Below are 20,509 nucleotides of genomic sequence, written 5' to 3' on the forward strand. Positions count from 1 at the left end.
TGTTCATATTTTGGCTCTGCCACTTACTTTCCAAATTAGCTTGGGCAAGTTATTTATCTTCTCTGAACCTCAGTTTCCTCATCTATGATAAGAGGCCTGTAACACCTACCTCTCAGGTTTTTGAAAGGAGTGAATGAGATTGCATTTATGAAACACCAAATACAATACTTAAGATATAGTAGGTGGTCAGCAAAATGATAGTTTTGCTATAGTAATACCAGTAAATAATGACTAGTAGTAAGGAGAATCACTAAAGTTTGTAGGTAGTAAGACTTTTCATAAAGGTTTCGTGGGCTTTTTGAGAATAAGACATTGGTCCTTGTTTTATGTTTTAAAATACTACAGTATGGTATTTTTGGATATGTTTATTTTATTGGGAGAATCCTGGTATTTTTCATGTTAATTTATTGGTTCTTTCTCAGATGTGGAAGAGCTGACACCAGCATTGGATTTACTTTGCTCAGCAATTAGAGAAAGTGATTCTGAAACCCAGAGCAAAAACTTCTCAGAACAATTGCTTAATCTTACACTGTCCTTCCTTAACAAACAAATAAAGGATATTTTTATTCATCATGAAGGTAAGAATAACAGCAAAGAAGGGTGCAATTGTCCTGTTACTGTGTCAGGACGAAAATGTAAGTATTCCTGTTTCATGAGAGAGCATAAGCCAATGGAGTGCCATTTGGTAAAGGTGAGTAAAATAAGTGTGTAATTTAGTGAGTGAAATGGATTCTAACACTGGGAAAGTTGGCAGAAAGTCTAATCATTGTGAAAAGAGTTATATTAAATCATGGAGCTACTTGTAAATAGGAAAAATCTCAAATTTCTTGTTTGAAGTTTTGAAAACACTGAGTTTGAATTTTAACATTATCTCTCTATATACAGACACACATATTTCTGTATATATGAAATTGGTCCATTGGTGTTTTCCATAGAGCTAGATGAACATCTAAAGAAAGGAGTGAACATTTTGACCAGCTACATTAATGAACTTCGAACTTTCATGATAAAGTTTCCTTGGAAGCTAACAGATGCTATAGATGAATATGATGTAAATGAAAATGTCCCAAAAGTAAAAGAGAGCAATATCTGGGAGAAATTCAGCATTGAGGTAAATATGAAGAATTATCATTTCTTTTATTTGCCACATAGAGGATCTGAGAAAACAATAGAAGAAACCAAATTAAGCTCTATACACTTGTGATTCAGAATCTTTGACAAGAGTTTTAGGTTTTATAGATTTTAGATCTCTGGACATGACTTCAAATTTGTTTCTACAAGTCTCGTTTAATTCAGAACACAGATAAGCTTCTTCTTGATGCCATATCTGGCCACTTGGATCCAGTGAGACACCATCCCCAAACCTATGGGAAGCGGCACTCCCTTAGCAACACTATCAATAGCTAAGGCTTGCCACTTTAGACTTATGCTTTCTGCCTGATCTTTGAATAAATCAAATCATTCCTGGTGATTCGATCTTAGGAAACTTTATTTTATGACATTATCGCTGGAAGTATAATCGATTTGAGTCTTGTCTCAGATTCTAGTCAAGATTTTGCCGTTAAATTTTCCGTGCTTATCTGCTTGGCTTTCTTTTTATAGAAGGTAATACAGCCAAAGTAAGCTGGGTTGGGGACTGGAAGAATCCCTCCACCCACATTAAATATTGGAAAGACAAAGGCCAAAATAGCTTAACCCAGATGATCAGATTCAACAAGGAGTGAAAGTGATAAGGCTGAGAGGCTGCCAGGTTTGTAGGAGTGAGTTGTTGGGTGGAGACATAGGGAGAAGTATGTGGTATGACTGCATTTTCTTTGTCTCTTATTCATCCTCTAGTCAAAATTTATTTGACTTTCCTTCTGCCTTTTTTAGCTTGTATTTTCCACTCTCTTGCAGGTTTCATCTCCAGCTTTCCCCACTTTAATATCCTTCAAAGCACCATCCATGGGTCCTCTGTTCTTTTTACCCCAAATCACTGATTTTTAGTTTGGAGGAGGGTAGAGTTCACTTTGATGGAAGCCACGGACTCTTGTCTCCAAAAATATACATGTAAATGTGTGCATGTGCACACAATTTTGCACATTGATTAATGGGGTTTACAGACCCCTCTAAAGCCTCAAGTTAAGAAAATCTCCTTTCTGTTCTCTTTGAGTTTAGGTCTCAGTTTGTGCTTGATTTCTTCTTTCTTGTAGTATTATGGTAACATACTTCCTCACTATCTTGAGCTTGCATCTCTTTCAGTCCGTTCTCCACATTGCTGCCTGAATAGTCTTCCTAAAATAGATATATTTGATTACATCACCTCTTGCTTTTAAGATCCTTCAGTGGCTCCACATAAGTTTCAGGATACAGTACATCTCACACACACAATGCCCTTCATGATGGAATCTCTGCTTTTCTTTCAAGTCTCATCTGCTACTCTCCCCAACTTTTTCCAGTTATATTGAGTAATTTGGAGTTCTCTGAAGACTTGATGCTATTTCTTGCCTTTATGCCTCTGTATATAATATTCCCTCTTTTTGGAACACTTTTCCTCCTTTTTCAATATATGTATATAATAGTTGTCTTTAAAACTTTTACTTCATAAGTTATCTCTGCTAGGAAGCACCCTCCGCTTTTTGTCACTGCTGTTATTTAGATGCTCCTCTTCTTGACTCTCCTTTCTAGCACCCTAGGATACCTGTATTCTCTCCCTTATATACTACTACAATCAGTACTTTATTTGTGTGTCTTCTACTAGTCTAAAAGCTCCTGGACAGCAGTGTCTCTCAACTTTATATCTCTGGTGCAAAGCCCCAAATCTAGTAGTAGAGTTTCAATAAAAGTCCTGTAGTAGATGCTCAATAAATGTATAAATTCTACTTGATAATCATAATAAGGAAATAAAAAAGAACTTAAAAGGCAGATTTTTTTCTTCCCTTTTCTTAGGACGTTATTGCCAATGCCATTTTAAACAACAAAATACCAGAGGCACAGACTTTCTTCAGGATTAATAGTCATTCTGCTCAAAGACTCGAGGAGCTGATTAGAATAGGCTTAGATTTGGTCTTTGACAATTTGAAAAAGAACAATGTAAAGGAAGCTTCTGAACTTTTAAAGAATATGGTGAGTAGCATAATGCTTTTTGTCTGATCTTAAAGTCTCTAAAGTAAGAGAAGATCTCTATGTACTTAATATAATTTTTGGTTGATGTAAGAATTAATTTGTATTCATAGTTGTATCACAAACTAAAACTTGTGTAGCTTTTACTAGGAAATAATGACAATAATACTAAGAATTGTTTTTTGGTACTGAGAACTTTCTTGAAGAGATTTTTTTTTTTTTTTATTAAAGCCTACAGCACCTGGTTTTCCTAGGTGGTCTCCCATCCATGTACTAACCAGGCCCGACCCTACTTAGCTTCTGAGAGCAGACAAGATCGGGCATGTTCAGGGTGGCATGGACGTAGACTTTGAAGAGATTTTTGATTGGAGTTTCCATAATTTTCTCTGTTAGACTTGGCTCTTTGGTTAGAAGGAGACAGTGTTTCTCACAGAAGGCTTCCCGCATGTCAAAGCACACACAGGACTTTCTTATTTGTTGGGGGACACTGTATTGTTCATGTGACCCCTGACACCTCCATTTGGACTCTCTAATGGCTTTTACCTTTGCTTCGTGCTCCATAGTTTTACTTCATTTGAGAAAGGGAAGCCATAGAGATAAGGCTCCTGGACTAAGCTGAGATCTTGTTCTAATCTTCATGGTTGGAGTCTTGCCCATGATAACTTTCTGGAAGTACAGAGGAGTCAAACTATGTAAAAGTTAGTTATTTGTATTGACTTTGGTTTTCAAGTGGATTATTATAGCAGATACTTATTGTTTTGACCCAGTGATATTCTGGCATTACCTTAAACTGTTCTATGTGTTGCCTTTATTCTGGCAAATTGCTTAAGGACTTTAGGGTTAGGCAGTAAGTAGTATGACAAATGTAGAAAATGAATGTTCACAAGAGTAGGAAAGCTGTGGAATTCCATATATATCTATAATAGAGTACTTCTGTATTTAACATTTATATTCAAAATAGCCCCATTAGAAAATGTAAATTTTTTTGATTTTCTGTGTTATAGGGCTTTGATGTAAAAGAACAGTTGCTCAAGATATGCTTCTATACAACTGATAAAAATATACGGGATTTTTTGGTAGGTAAAGGTGAGACGATGTGGTTTACATTTTCTAGTAAACCTTGGTGAAACTTCAACTTTATTTTAACATTCTGCTAATATCTAGTAAGTAAAAGTACAGTTACTCCATTGTCTTTTAAAATAGTTGTTTTGCATATGTGGTAAAGGAAAATTTGTGTTAAAGGAATATATACGTTACCTCAAAAATTCAAAATACAATTCTTAAAAGACATTTATTTTCATGACATTTGTTTCGCAGATGCACTTGATTTTTGTGAGGTTACTGCTTTAATTTAATTACTTTTTATTCAAGGTTGAAATTTTAAAAGAAAAAAATTATTTTTCTGAAAAAGAGAATGGAACTATAGACTTTGTGCATCAAGTTGAGAAGTTTTATTCAGAATATTTGCAAGAAAATATGCAGATCCAGTCATTTCCCAGGTAACCTCATTAGCCCTCTTTCGATAACATGGGAAGAATATTGTAGACAGTGTTTAGTTTATAACTGTTAATGAGCACGGATTTCTTCATTGGAACTGAGCTTTCATTGCCATGAAAGGAAAACTTGTATTATTCAGAAAGGACTCAAGAATTTCTGGTTATTTCAGTATGTGCATAATCAGATATATATTTTGAAGATAATAAATACAAAATTAAAAGTATTGAAGTATGTGTTCCCCAAAAGAGCAGAAGTTTTTGAGCAGATAAAAAGAAATGATGCTTTTTCCTCCACAATTAAAAAAAAATTATAACACTGTTTTAGGTATTGGATAAAGGAACAAGATTTTTTCAAGCACAAGTCTGTTTTGGACTCATTCCTGAAATATGATCAAAAAGATAAACTTAACAAGCAGAACCATAGAATTGCGTTAAATTGGGCCCAGTGGTGGAATCAGCTAACACAAGAATCCATCCTTCTCCCCAGGATAAATCCAGAAGGCAAGTGTGAGAGAGCCTGAAATCTGAGCATATTGAATGAATATTAAATTAGGCATTTGTATATTTTGGTGTGTCCATTTTAGAATTCCTTTAGGGGGAAAATATTCAGTTGCTTTAAAATGCAGGTCATTAAAGCCTCTTTCTTATCTCAGGGTTTTTGTAAGGGATTTATAAGTGATAGTAAAAGAGGAGAGTCATATGGTTCAGTGAATTGAGATTCAAGGCTGAATTCTTTTCCCCTCCTCAACAGTGACATTCTTTGTTTTTCCAAATATCCTTTGAGTTTCTTTTTGTGTAAACTGAGGATCTGTATCCCACTGGGGCTCTGGCGTAAACTAATAGTGGTAAACATAGGTAATCATAGGGTGTCAAGTTCATGTTTACTATTACAGCCAAAGTTTTTATTTATATTAAGAAAAAGAGAAAACAAGGGCTGAAAAGATAAATGAAACACACAACTAATTTCCAAGTTTCATTAAACCACTATAGTAATAAGAAGCAACATTTAGCTCTTCTTCCAGCTGAAGTATTGATTGTAAAATAAACAGCAACATAAAAGAGGGAAATAGTAAAAGAAGCAGAGGGGCTGAATAATTCTTATGTTATATAAATATTTGTTCAGATCATCATATTTACTCAATTAGTGTTGAGTTTTGTGTCAATAATCGTAACTCACTGCTATTTTAAAGCGTATTTTGTTCTTCATGTAGCATACAAATCATGTTCTCCTGAAGCCCTCTGGAGATACCTTACAGCTCGCCATGACTGGTTAAGCATTATCTCATGGATTGGAGAATTTCAGACCCATAAAAGTTATGCCTCACTTCAGCAAAACAAATGGCCCCCTCTGACTGTTGATGTTATTGATCAGAACACTTGCTGCAACGATAACATGAGGAATAAAATTTTAGATGACCTGGCCAGGTACTGTAACTGTGAAGAAAAGCAATAAAACATAATTCTGTAATGTTTCCTTTGAAATGCCATGAATCCAGTGGAACATTGTTTCATAGCATTTTAAAATTGAAAGAGAATTGTTGTATATTGAGGTTTTAAAATCACATGCATTTAGCATCATTCGAGGCTCTCAAATTCTAGATGAGGGTTCTTCCCAAAACACTGTATGTGCTTTGGTGTAGAAGTGGTAAGCTGTCAGTGGGACTACAAGGACCAAGTGGTGAGAGCTGAGAGGAGGATAGCTTAGTATCCTATAATGTCTCCTACTCTTCTTGCTGTACCCATATGTTATGTATGGCCTTGAACTAAAGAAGACTACTCAATTAAGAAATTAGTGAGGGAAAAGAGTTCTTACAGTGATATGTGAAGACTTTAAATTTTAATTCATTTCTAAAAATAATTCTGTTAGATTGAACCATGTGAACTTGCCATTTGTGGGGGTCAAAAATAGGTGAATATCAGCAATTTCATATGGCTCAACCTAATCTATCTTCCTTTGCTATCAAAATAATATAAGGAGACTTATTTCTCATGTATTACTTTATTAAACTTATTTCTTAAACTTATTTCTCATGTATTACTTTACTTTATATTTATACTTATTGGGAAAGTATAGCTGTATTGTTCTACCCCACTTAAAAATATGGAGAGTAAGATCCAGAGAATTTAAGAGCTTTGCCCAATCCATTACTTACAGGCTTCAGTTCTTTTCCTTCTGACTTTTTATTCACTTTTCTTTCCAGTGAACTAAATTCTCTTCTTCCTGTTTAGTAAAAGTAAAATTGTATATAACTTGTATGCTTGTTAAATATTTTACTTAATATTTGATTTTTAGCAAGCTAACATATGTATGATTTAACATGAATAAAATCATACTACTCTGATAGATACAGAAAAGCATTTGATAAAATTGTTTTTAATAAAAACTACTAGTAAACTAAAAATAGATGCAACTCCCTTAACTTGAGAAGGGTGTCTCAAAAAAGTCTACCTAACGTTATACTTAATGGTGAAATATCACAAGCATTTTCTTTAGATTTGGAACAAGACAAGCCTGTTATCAATCCTTCCCAAGTTAATCTTTAGATATAGTACAATCTCAGTAAAAATTCCATCAGGTTTTTTTCCCCTGGATTTTGATAAGCTAATTATAAATATTTATATGGAAATTAAAGTTAAGAATAGCCCTAAAAAAGAACTTGCCCCACCAAATATCAAAACTTATTGTAAAGCTATAGCAAGTAAGACAGTGGAGGTGTTGGTGCAGGGGTAGACAAATATACCAGTGGAAGAGAATATTGAGCACAGACTTATACGTGTACTGTCACAGATGACAAAAATGGCACTGCAGGACAGTGGAGAAAGATCAGTTTTCAACAAACGGGGCTAGGATGACTGGATGATAGCTATATGGAGGAAAAGTTAAATTAGACCCTCTGCCTTATATCATGAATAAAATCAATTCCGGGTAGATTTTAAAATCTAGATGCCAAATGCAAAACTGTAAAGCTTTTAGAAGATATAGAAGAGTATCCTAATGACCTTGGGACTAGCGTCTGCTCTCTAAAAAGCCTGAAGGAGCAAAGAAAGACAATAGTGAGACCCAGAGAGCTGCCTAGCAAGAGTTGTGTCCCTTAAAGAGAGCGTCAGCCAACTTGCAGTTGCCCGGCACAGAGAGAGCCAAGGTATCCCCATCCTACCTTTTTTCCTGACTCTTATCTCCTGGTGAGGGTTTCCCATATGACAAACCAAAACTGAAACCTGAGGACACTGGAGCCTTGTAGAGCAACCAATACAAGTGAGCCTCCAGGGACACATAGCAGGAGAAGAGTAAGAGAGCTTTGATCTGAAGGGAAAGATACTAGCACAATTAGGCATTTCACAAAGAGGAAGCACAAATTGCCAATAAACATATGAAAAGATGCTCTTCCCTATTTGTGGTCATGGAAATATAAATTTATTTTACTAAGACTCTAGGAACAACTGCAATGACCATCAAAGGTAGAGTAGTTAAATAAATTGTAGTAAATTATTGCAATGGAATACTATATAACAACAAAAACTAACAGTAGTCACAGGTATCAACATAGAGAAATTGCACAATGTTGAGTAGAAGAATGTTCCAGAATGTCCCATGTATATATAAAGTTTAAAATAGGCAAAACCAAATCATATGTTATTTGGGGTTACATATTTTGGTGGTAAATTATAAAAACTAAGGGAATGGTTATCACTAAAGTCAGGTTAGTGGTTACCTCTAGGGGCAGCAAAGGACATGAAATGGGAGAGGAAGGTACCAGGGGCTTCCAGGTATAATGGTCTATATAATCTTAGTGGTGGTTACATGGTGTTTCTGTAAACTTCACATAATATATCATAATATATTTTCTATACTCCTTTGTATGGTGTGTCTGATGTATTTAACAGTAAATTTGTAAAAAGGGTAAGTGCAAATTGCTATTCTTGTTTAGTAGTTGGTCTGTTTAAACTGTTCTGCTTCAGTTTCTTAATGATTTTGTTTGAATAGTTTGGTGAATTTCTCTGTGCTTAAAGCATCTAGCATCAGGAGCTAACAGCTGTTGCCACATTAGATTGTACAGTTCCATTCAACAACCAAAAAAAATGGAGATAACTCAGTTTAGCTTTTTGAAATACTTAAGGTAACTCGAGACTCTCATTACTACAGTGGTTCAGAAACCTTTATTGGAAACTAGCAAAATATGTGTGTCAGAATATATTTAAATATAGAATAAGAATTGGAAATCTTAATTTGTAAATACTTTTTTTTAAGTACAATAAGTCCTCACTTAACATTGTCAGTAGGTTCTGTGACTTTAAACAAAATGACATATAATGAAACCAATTTTACTGTAGGCTATTTGGCACAAGTTAATTTCTTGTGGCCTCTCATCAATATTATAAGTTATAATGAAACAGTGTCAAATGAAAGGAAATGGTGTTATTCAAGGACCTGCTGTGGTTGAGACTTAAACTAATGGAAATTGTTTGGTATGCTCTGAATCCAGCAACTTTTTAAATTGTCATCTCTTAAACCTGCTTTATAGGAATGGGATTTTTCTTACATCTGAACTGGAAGACTTTGAACTCTTCCTCCTAAGACTGAACCATATTGGGGGTGTGATGCAAGACACCCTCCCTGTTCAAAACTACAGGTCCAAAGAAGGTTGGGATTTCCATTCTCGCTTCATTCTCTATTGTTTGGAACACAATCTGCAGTATCTTCTTTACGTCTATCTTGACTATTACAAGTGAGTACTGAAAATTGATTTGTCCTGAGATCTTCATGTTTCTTTTTAATATACTACTTAAATATGACTTTTAGGAAAATATTAAGCCATCACATGAGCAATACTGATCTTTTTAAAGTAATTCCACTGCAACACTTGGTACATCTTTTAGTTCAATGCTGCATTCAGCTAAATGCTTATCATGTGTTTTTTGATGATGTTAATTCTGTTACCCTTTAAAATGATTGGAAATTAGAATAAAATGAAAGAAATGCTTTAAAAGTTTAAAAGAGAAGAAGATTCTAAAGGTTAATTTGGGATTCTTTGATGCTTTCATTGCCAGGCAAATGAAAAACATATTAATTCATAGCCGCTGCAGGTTATATATGCTCTAAAATTTATATTTAGATAGATAGACAGACATCAGTATATACCTATCTAAGATCAACTTCCAGAATTATATCTGTGGCCAATGTCAATTGCTATTGGGTCTTATCCTGTGTGTTAATCAGAGAATTTGGTTTTTGTTTTACATACAGACTTAGCCCTTCAAATTGCCCCTTTTTGGAAAAAAAAGAATTACATGAAGCTCACCCTTGGTTTGAATTTTTAGTGCAATGTCGACAGGTTTCCAGTAACTTAACAGGTATGGGTACACTATTAAATACAAAAATTTCTCTGGATAAATAACTGGTCTGTTGAATGACATTTAACTTGTGACCTCTTTTAATCATTTGGTTGTTGACAAACATCTGACCATAATCTAGGCTCAAACTTTGTTGAAGAAGGAGAAACCAAAAATGTTAGCTTTTTGCCAGCCAAGAAAAGCCAGACAGAGCAGATCGCGAATGTGGTTATGTTCCCTATCTCGCTCAGCCTTGTGCTCTCTTCTCCTTGGATTTCTCTCATCCTACCAGTTTATCACAGGTCGAGTTCCTGCTTTCTGGCAGATTGACAACCTTTTTCCATGAGAAAGCAGTCTGTCTGCCAGGTATCTGCCCTGCATCTTTTAGTAAGGAATTCCAGATAGAGTGAAAAGAAATCCACAATATGTGTGGGATTGTTGTGTCTTCTGGAGTAGTGCTGCTGAGGAGAGCCTTGCCCTGGTTATCAGTAGAGAAGCCCCGTGACCCTTGGTGTTATTTTAGAGATTCGGAAAACAGACAGGCAAATCAGTAGCCAATCTTTCACTTTTATGTAATGGCTAGGTTCTTTACAAATGAAGAATTTTTCATAATGTGTTTTTTTGTTTTGTTTTATTTTGATGCTGATTATAAAATAATGTGTTTATTGTTAAAAAAAAAAAAAAAAATTGAAGCCACAGACAACTACCGAGAAGATAATGTGTCCATGGGTAGATAGGAAGATCCATAGATAACTTTTGTTATATTTAAATGCATTTTGTTCTAGTTATTGTCTCTGTGCTTTTTAAAAATCTAATCTGTATTGTATTTCATTCATCTAACATATTTATTGATCTGCGTTACGACAGTCTGTAAGTGCTAGGGATACAACTAGAAACATCTATGTGTTTGTATACTGCTTTTTTCATATAATTTTAACAAGAATTTTCCTGTGTTCCTAGAGACAATGACCATTTTATGTCTACATAATATTTTATCGCATGAATATACTCTTATTTAAATTACTGTTCAGTTTTTAACATTGAGGCTGTTTTCACTTTTTCTCCTATAAAGAATAATCTTGAATATATTCAAACATAAAATGTTTGTCCTTGTTTCAAATTATTTCTTTAGTACTGACAGACTCCTGGATATAAAAACAAAATACTGTGTCAAAGGTTATACATATAAGGTCCGATTGCTTTATGGGGTGGGGCGGTGGGAGGTGGCGAGGTTTGTACCATTTTATCCATAAGTCCCAGCTTCTACACACTTTGACCAGCTCTATGATTAAGGATGATTATTTTTTAAAATCATTGCAGTTTTGATAGGTGATATATGGCATCTAATTATTTTAATTTCTTTATTGCTTATGCATTATATATTTTTATGTGTCAGACGCACGTGTGTGTATATATACATATATATGTATCCCCCTCCTTTGAAAACGGTTATTTCTTTTGTCCATTTATCTGTTAGAGTCAGTATTTTGGGCATTGATTTGTATGAGCTCTTTGTACAACCTTAGTACAACCAAATCCTTAGGTTGTGCTTCATAATTTCATTCCTACCTTTCGATTTTCTTTGAATAGAAGTTTTTATTTTTGTGTAGACAGATCTTTCATTTTCCTCTTTGTGAAGCTTTCCTATTGCTTTTAAATTTAGAAAGTCCTCACTGTGGATAGAGTTAAATTTTTTTTTTTCTCAGAATTATATAATTCTTAATTTATATTAAGGAGAAAAACATACTTTTATTTTCCAGATCCTAAACTCATCTTCCAGGCTAGCCTTGCAAATGCGCAGATACTGATTCCCAGTAACCAGGCCAGTGTAAGCAGTATGCTGTTGGAGGGACATACCCTCCTCGCCCTCGCTACCACAATGTATGCTCCTGGGGGTGTCAGCCAGGTATGGATAGCACCTTTCCCTATTATGGCAAAAGAGAACTGGTTTTAAATTTAGCAGAAATATCTACGGATTTTCTAGAAATCAGTTGATATTAAAATATAACCACTTACAAGTATTTCATTAAAGAGCATAAAATGAGTGAATTTAAAAATTTTATATCCTCTTATGCCAAAAGGGAACTAATATGTTGTATAGAGATTGTTTTTTGTTTTCTAATGCTCCAGATTTATTTTCAGGATAGAATCAGGATCTGATTGTTCCTGGGAGTAAGCACATACTTTAGATTTGTGGCTTCGGAATTATTATCTGCTGTATTTGTCCTCTTAAAGAGGTAAAGATGAAATCATAATTTTTAGCTACCCATATAAATTTTTTGAGGGACCCAGTGGAAATTGCCTGTCTTTGCTTTTTTTAAAGTTATGGCGTGCCTGGTTAGAGGAAACATAAGAATGCTTTTAAACATCTAATCTTCAGAAGTTTCTTACAGATGCTAGCTTAATTTAATACCACCTCTTGTAGATTATTGCAGTATATCTTATAGGGTTATTTATTCTTCTGTTTTTAATCATGTCAGACATTAGTCATAAAATAACTTGAGGATAAATAAATAAATAATTTGAGAGCTGAGGGAGGACCTAAGGAGTCATCTAATCTAGTTAAATATTTACTATTTAATGTATAATTATTTAATTTTTAAATATTTAAAATATTGTAGTGGCAGAGCCTTTTTTCAAACAACTTTTCTGCATACAGTTTGAAAACCACTGATCTAGCTGACCTTCCTAGTTTCATAGATGAGGAAACTGACACCTGATATTAAATGTCTAGCCCTAGGTCACACAGGTAGTTTGTCTTCGAACCAGAACTAGAGCCTTCTAACTCCGTGTCCAATGCTGTTTTCTTTCATTACCACATACTCTGTCAAGCTAATCTTGTCAAGGTTCTTTTGCAAAAAAGGACTTAACTTTGGAGAAGAGAAAAACATTACACCATGTTATGTCTTTTTATTTAGGTTGTTCAGAATGAAGAAAATGAGAGCTGTTTGAAGAAAGTAGATCCCCAGCTACTGAAGATGGCATTAGCTCCTTATCCTAAGCTAAAAACGGCTCTCTTCCCACAGTATACTGCCCCCAGTGTCCTGCCACCTGATATTACACTCTACCACCTTATTCAGGTACAGTATTTAGGTGCCTGGTATTTAGGAGTATCAGTGTTCAGCCAGGAAAACAGAAACCATTCTGGATCTTTCAAATGGAGAACATTTAGCATAGGGAATTATTTACACAGAGTAATAGCAGAATGGAGAAATCAAATATGTGATGGTGACACAAACCCAAAATTGACAAAGAACAAAGCCATCAACACCTCTGAGGCTATAAGAACAGTGCAAGAAAGTAGCGTTATTAGAACCCAGAAGCTAGAGCTATTTTGGGGAGCTAAAGTCACAACCAGACGACTTAATAGGAGCTGGGAACATAGATGGTTAGCCTAGAACCTTGGAGGAAATGCTCCAGAAAAACACAGAAGGGGAAAAATATCTCGGTTTCTTCCTTCTTCCCACCTTTAATCTCCTGTGTTGTCTCTCATGACTAAACTTATCTGCTAGCCAAAGGGCAAGTGGGTTGGAAAATGCAGTTCTCTGTAATACGGAGAGAGCAGGAGAATGGTAGAAGTGGATTTGAGCGCAGATAGTTGACCTTCATATTTATCTGCAGCTTTCATCAAAAGCAGCTCCATTCTACCACTGATAACTTCTATCTCTTCACAGTAAATAGGGCTCTTTGTTTATTTAAAATAGTGCTTCTTAAACTTATTCATGAAAAAGATCTGAATGTGTGAGAGCTATGAGCCCTCTACTGAGAAAAATTTCACAGATGCATATAATTTTGCTAATATTTCAAAAGAATTCACAGATTTTCTAAAACCTACTCAAGAATCCTCAGTTAAAAACCTTTCATTTGCTCGTCTCTCATTTCAAGAGGCTTTTGCTTTTTTTCCTCTGGGTACATATATTTCCATAGTATCTTCAGTTCAAAATAAGCTCTATAATCCTATAAAAGTCCAAAATCTCTCTTATTCTAATGTGAGGAATTCTTACGTTATAGACTATTGCTGCTCAGAAATGTGGTTCCCAGGTAGGTGCCAGTACATGAATTGCTTATTGCTAAGATGAGATAAGGATCTTGCACCAGAATGTAAATACATGTCACTAAGTACACTGTTTAGTTTAATAGGCTTTTTTTTTTTTTTAACATAGCAAGAATTTTTTAAAGAAGGAAGCAGTAAGCTGCTTTATATTCATTGCAAGCTTCTTATCTCTTTGAAGACCAGCACTTTGAGTAGCACTGGTATAAACTATATATATGTGGATTATATAAAAACAGTTTCAGTACCTAAAGTGGATTTGGTCAGCCCAAAACATAAATGATTTCAGGTTGTTCTTTGATCTGCTTAAACTTGACTTAAGTTTAATTAAGTTTCTTGTAATTTTTTAAGAAAGATGTTCCTTCCTTAATAGACCACAGACTATCCCTTGATTTGAAATCAAAACTGTTCTCTCCTTAGCCATCCAAATCTTGACTTAATGTAATTCTGTTTTCTCCTATATCCCTCCCACAATCTGTTTATAGTCTTTGCTAGACCTTTGCCCAGACAAATTTCCTAAAGCCACTGCTCCCTGCTCTCAAAACTTTTCTGACTGACTTGACCATAGTCTCCTTTTTACTTTGTTGTTGATGATTTGCTCATCACATTTCTTTAACCTTTGATCTAATTGTCTTACTCTTTATTTTTTCCTTTCTTGACCTGCCTCAGCTCATCTTCTCATGCTTAGATGGTAACATTTTCTAGCCTCTTAGTACTGTTGTCTTTTGATTCCTGAAGCATTTCTAAAGCCCATTTTAAACTATAATTGATGCTGCTTCTGCCAAAAGAGAGTACACTTTGCAGATGTAATTTGAAGTGAAGAGAGTCTTTAAAAGCAACATAGCCAGTTCTATTTTTATTAAAATAGAGGTATCTCATATATATTTTTTGTTTTTATCTGTATTCAAAGAATATATATCCAGAAAGATAAAGTTTTTAATTGCCTTAGAGAAGGGAAGCAGACTACTTGTGAAGTCCTATCATATAATTTTGTTTACTTATTTTAGAATCAGTTAACTTTTAACTCTGATTTGACTTTTCTCTCTTTTTCAGTCATTATCGCCCTTTGATCCCAGCAGATTGTTTGGCTGGCAATCTGCCAACACACTAGCTATAGGAGGTAAGTCATTATGGGTACTTCTTTCTTTAGGAGCTTTGCAGCAATGTTGACCATAGGAGTTCATTTATGTAATGCCAGTCCAGTTTTTCTCTCTGCTTTCTATTTTAAAAATAAAGGAACAGTGTAAATATATATATGCCTTACTGTTAAAGTGTACAGCTGAAACTTATTGGATTTCATTAACCAGTGTCACCATAAAAAAATTAATTTAAAAAAAAGAAAAAAAATAAAGGAGCATTCCAATGGAAAACATTTTCTAGGAGACTGAATTGAAAACATAAGTTAAAAGCTGCTTATATTTCTCCCTTTCCCCAAATCCCTTTGTTAGCAGTTTAGTATAATAAAGGTTAAGAGCATAGTTGTTGGCATGAGACAAATCCTGACTCTACCATGTAATAACTGTATGACCTTGGCCAAGTGATTTAACCTCTCTTCATTTCCTTGTAAAATTAATAACAGTGCCCACCTCATATGTTACATTGAGAATGAAAGGCGACAAGGCATTTAAAAAGCTCTTACAGTTCACACAGTGCTGTCTTCTCTAGACCATAAGAATTTCTGATTTTTTTGTGCTGTATTTTTTTTTTTTAGTAGATATACAAATACCGTTCTTAAACTCTGCTTCTTCTTTTTCTTTTTTACTTTTGCATTTAGAGTTAGCCTTTAATATCATGTTATCTATGGGACCTCCACTTATATTACTCTAAAGTAGGCTTCAGGTTAGTACTTTGCACATAATATATAACCTGTAAATATTTATTGACATACATAAAAATGAAATGTCTAATGTGTCAGTTTTATTAGTTCAAATTGCAATATGTTAAATTTACCCAGTGTCCAGAGCCCATTGCAGAGCTAAGCCTATAATAGATGTTCAATAAATATTTGTTGAGTGCTGAAAAAGTAGTGCTTATTACATTTTCAAATGAAAATACAGGTTCCAAGCTCAGTGAGGTTACTAGAGTAGACAGAATCTCCTGGCCTCCAACTCCATCACTTAGCTAGGGCCTCAACATCCCTCCTGGAGATCGCACTTTAGAGAAACAGAGGAAATTGAAGGCATGTTTCTTGCCTAGTTTTTAGAAGTTTAAAACATATTTGAGCAAATAAAACACAAAGTAAATGAAATAATTATAAAAACATTACAGATTAATAAAATTGGAGAGTTGTATTTAATCAGAATGTCTACTAATTTTTTCATATAATTTTACCACTGTAAGGAGATGTAAAGCAACTGTGTGATCTTGCTTCTGCAGTTTTCTGGTAGAATTTTCTTTTACACACAGTCTTCACACTAGCCCCCAACAGCTAAAAAATCAGTCTTATTTGAATAAAAAACTCAAATATACTCTTTTGGCATGTGGTAGTACCATATACTTTACATGTACTCAGTAAATTGAGTGAATGGTTTTATATGGAATTATAAGTTACCAAAGTCATCTCTGATCTCTCAAAGAATACAGGTAAGGCATGTGACAATTTTTTAATCTCAAAGGGTGTGTGCTCTTAAGTAATAGCTTTGTAAGATGACAGGCACCATTAAAGTCTTCATCTTTTTTTGTAGGAGCCAAGTCACAATATAAAAAGTCTTCAGAATTCTATGGGAGGATAAAATTTTATTTCAGAAGTATGCTTGGAACTTTGAAAATAAGAACACATGCACTGTTTTTCAGAATTGTTTCCTTACCAGTTGAGAATGTTATTTTATCCTTTTTTAATTGTTAGTAAGTGATTAAGAGGCAATTAAATATTAGGACTTTACAGAAGTGGTTATTTCATACTATCTTCTCACATCCAATATCTTCTGACTTTAAATTTCTCCAAGAGAAAAAACATTTTTTTCTGCTGTTTTCATGAGCACGGAGGAACTTTAAACCGAGCTACTCTGCTGGTTTCAGAAAGATGGTACAAACGTGGATAATAAGGTGCTTTGTGAATGCAACAACAGAAAATATAGCTAGTAATAACAAAATGAGAGTATAGGTGGGTATTAATATGGAGTAAAGGATGTCCTTCTCAAGGTATTGGAGTTAACCTTGGTGAATAGAGGACTCATAAATATGTTAAGTAGGGATTTCATTGCACAATGAGCTGTGTAAATGAATTAAAAAGCTCCTTTGCAGATCATTGGCAGAGATTTTGTAGCTGAAGAGTTATTGTCATTGTGAAATTAAAGGATCATCAAATATAGAATTAAAGCATCTAAAACTACAAGTAAGTTCAGTGAGGGAAAAGCATAATTGTAGTTTTTTTATGCAGCTTCTCATGTAACATTTTTGCATAAAATGAGGGCTACCTCTCCACATTAAAATAAAGCTACTACATTTTGGTGGTTCAGAGCGATACACAGTGGTACAAAATAATTATAGCAACCAGTTTGTTTTCTTTTACCATTATAGACTTAAGTTTTTCATGTGCAAATCTGCAATTAATACTGATGAGTGCAGAAGTATAATATTGCTTCAATTCTTCTCCCCTGTCCCCCACGCTCCCAGATGCATGGAGTCATCTCCCACATTTCTCTAGCCCTGACCTGGTTAATAAATATGCTATAGTGGAACGTCTGAATTTTGCTTATTATTTACATCATGGACGGCCATCATTTGCATTTGGTACTTTTCTGGTCCAGGAATTAACTAAGAGCAAGACACCCAAACAGCTGTGAGTATTTAAAACATAATTTGTACTCTTAAAAAACGGCATATCTGTGTATCTTACATGTACATTAAAAAAAAGTACTGGAAATATGTATACCAGAGTTAACAGCGATTATATTTGGATGGTGATTTTTTTTTTCATTTGTGCTTTTCTGTATATCTCAAGTTTTTGGCATTTAATATATGTTACTTTTGTTAATAGGAAAGGAGATAAAAAATATTTTAAAAGATAATAAATATATTTTAAAATCATTTTGAAAAATGATCCAGGAGCTTGTCCAATGTTAACAGTACTCTAAAGAGAGAATTCTATATTGAGATGTGAATTCTGTATTTAAGATTTGTCTCTTATAATTCACTTTTATACAGCACAGAATGGAGAAGACTACTTGATATAATCAGTTAAAATAGATATACTTTGTTTTATAATTAACAAAGTATTACATTTCTATGATAAAATATTCAAGTAGTTCAGAGAGTTTAAAGTAAAAGATAAAAGCCCCTTAGTCTCTTATTCTCATAATTTAAAAACATGGTTAATTTCTTGTGTCTTCCCTTGAAAATTTTCTGTGCATATAAAAGTACATATGAGTCCTTTGAAATGTATGTGCTTTATGATGTCAAACTTTAAGTGGCATTTTCTTGGTAGTTTGTGTATATACTCATAATTGATAAGATTACAAGTTGACAATCTTTTGGAAATTCTACTCCATCTTCCCTGGATGAAGTTAGAAGCAAGAATAATTTGGACTATGAGTAGGTGTTTTAGGAGAAGGTAAAATATAAGGAAATGAGAGGGCTATGCAGCCAGAAGACAGTTAAAAGCTACCAAGAACCTAAATGTGTGTAAAGGGCACAGAAAGGGAAGGGAGAGGAAATCAAAAATTACATGTGTCTGATACTTCATGTATCACTGATGTAATTCCATTTGCTTTTCCTGGTGAGAAATAGTTTTCATATGCTGATGTGATTTTGATTCCTTTCTTTTTCAGGATCCAGCAAGTAGGCAATGAAGCTTATGTTTTAGGCCTCTCCTCCTTCTGCATACCTTCAATAGGAGCTGCCTGTGTTTGTTTCTTAGAATTGCTTGGCCTCAACAGCCTCAAGCTCAGAGTTGATATGAAAGTGGCCAATATAATTCTGAGCTACAAATGTAGAAATGAAGATGCTCAGTACAGCTTTATCAGAGAATCTCTAGGTATGGCACCTTTTCTTTCTGTGGCTTGGTTTGTTAGGGGACAGGGGATGAATAGGTCTATGGCATTGAATTGTGAGTGGTTGCGGAAGAAACAGTTATTTTCCTCTTTTTCCTGCAGAGTGTTTGTTCTTTAACTCACTGCTTGGGCCCTTTAATTGGGTGCTGAAATGGCCCTGGGGCACACTTTTCAAACAAAAATGCCCAGTTACTGACCTTTTCTCTTGACCAGGTTTGTTGTTTATATTTCTTACAGCTGAAAAACTATCTAAACTGGCTGCAGATGAAAAGGCAACCATAGAAGAATTGCTCATTCTCTTAGAAGAAGGTATATGGAACAGCATTCAGCAACAGGAAATAAAGAGGTATGTGAGTTGCAGTTGCAGCTTCTTTTCCAGGAAGCTTTATTGTTCCAATGTGTGTTTGCCTAATCTTTCTTCCAACACTTCATATGTGTTCACCAATCCCTCTAGACCTTATCTTCTTACTCAGATACTCAGTAAATGGATAATGAGTTTTAACTGCATCTTAGTATCAGCAAAAGGAGGGTAAAAATAACGATTTCCTCTTTAGAGATGGAGTTTCCAAGCGATGGAGAGGAGCTTTGTCTCCTCCACTGCCCTACTGGTCAGGGAAGGCTTTTAAGTATTACATGTTGAAATCATTTCAGAAGATATGGGATGGATTTCTGAAAATTTGACTCTGATGTTCTTAATTTTTTCTTGCTAATATCCATTAGTTGATAATGGAAGTTAAGGGGTGACCATCTTCTGTAACTCCTATCACTGACTCTGTTCTCAGCAGCTTCCTGCTTTCAGCAGGAGCAGGTACTCTACCCTTAGGAAATCTAGGCACCTTTCAGGACTCTGATTGCTAAAGTGAATCATGAAAAAATTAACACTCAGAAAATTTCTTGAGTGACTATTTTAATTCTAAAAATTGTACATAGCTAGTTTGGTAGGTACTTTATTGATAAAAGGAATGAATTGTGCCAACATGCTAAGAAAGCTATTGTGAATTATGGGTAAGAGCCCTTTTTTATTTTTTTCAAAGCAGTCTAATAAATATTTGCTATTTGTTGAAAGACTTTTTAGAGAATATACTATATAGTTAAGATGCAAGATTAGATTTATAGCAGTTTCAAGTTGTATTATTAAATGCTATTTTGTTTTCATAATAGTTATAAAATAGTTTGTTTATTCTAGAGAATATACTGTAATTCAATTTATTTAATTTTTACTAGTTTTTTAGTTAGAAACTAAAGCGATATTTTAACAAGTTTTTTTTCTCTACCACTCGCACCCCCAATTGTAGGTTATCCAGTGAATCTAGCAGCCAATGGGCATTAGTGGTACAGTTCTGCAGGCTCCACAATATGAAACTGAGCACATCTTACCTTAGAGAATGTGCCAAAGCAAATGATTGGTTACAGTTCATTATTCACAGCCAGATCCATAATTACCATCCAGAGGAGGTAAGCCACTGACTGTTGCCAGTTTATCAAGAAGAGGAGGATATTGGAATACTACTTGGATGAAAAATAATGTTCTTTCTTTT

The 20,509-nt window shown here is 34.4% G+C and overlaps 1 protein-coding gene and 1 pseudogene across 2 annotated transcripts in view; one reads left to right on the top strand and one right to left on the bottom strand.

The window, feature by feature from the left end:
• The window catches only part of SPG11 (SPG11 vesicle trafficking associated, spatacsin), a 76,517-nt gene that overhangs the window by 20,359 nt on the left and 35,649 nt on the right, over positions 1–20,509 (top strand). For both annotated transcript variants that reach the window (XM_039888263.1, XM_039888262.1), the window contains exons 9-24: positions 423–578; positions 936–1,111; positions 2,929–3,105; positions 4,107–4,178; positions 4,474–4,601; positions 4,924–5,099; positions 5,810–6,023; positions 9,122–9,325; positions 9,844–9,950; positions 11,690–11,835; positions 12,848–13,009; positions 15,034–15,100; positions 17,596–17,761; positions 18,750–18,955; positions 19,209–19,317; positions 20,267–20,426. In XM_039888263.1, the coding sequence (XP_039744197.1) occupies positions 423–578; positions 936–1,111; positions 2,929–3,105; positions 4,107–4,178; positions 4,474–4,601; positions 4,924–5,099; positions 5,810–6,023; positions 9,122–9,325; positions 9,844–9,950; positions 11,690–11,835; positions 12,848–13,009; positions 15,034–15,100; positions 17,596–17,761; positions 18,750–18,955; positions 19,209–19,317; positions 20,267–20,426 (2,426 nt within the window). The remainder of the gene's footprint in view (positions 1–422; positions 579–935; positions 1,112–2,928; positions 3,106–4,106; positions 4,179–4,473; positions 4,602–4,923; positions 5,100–5,809; positions 6,024–9,121; positions 9,326–9,843; positions 9,951–11,689; positions 11,836–12,847; positions 13,010–15,033; positions 15,101–17,595; positions 17,762–18,749; positions 18,956–19,208; positions 19,318–20,266; positions 20,427–20,509) is intronic.
• On the bottom strand, positions 3,332–3,450 carry LOC120580972 (uncharacterized; annotated as a pseudogene).

Source organism: Pteropus medius, unplaced genomic scaffold (genome assembly GCF_902729225.1).
Source record: "Pteropus medius unplaced genomic scaffold, Ma_sr-lr_union100, whole genome shotgun sequence".
In the NCBI taxonomy this organism is placed as follows: domain Eukaryota; kingdom Metazoa; phylum Chordata; class Mammalia; order Chiroptera; family Pteropodidae; genus Pteropus; species Pteropus medius.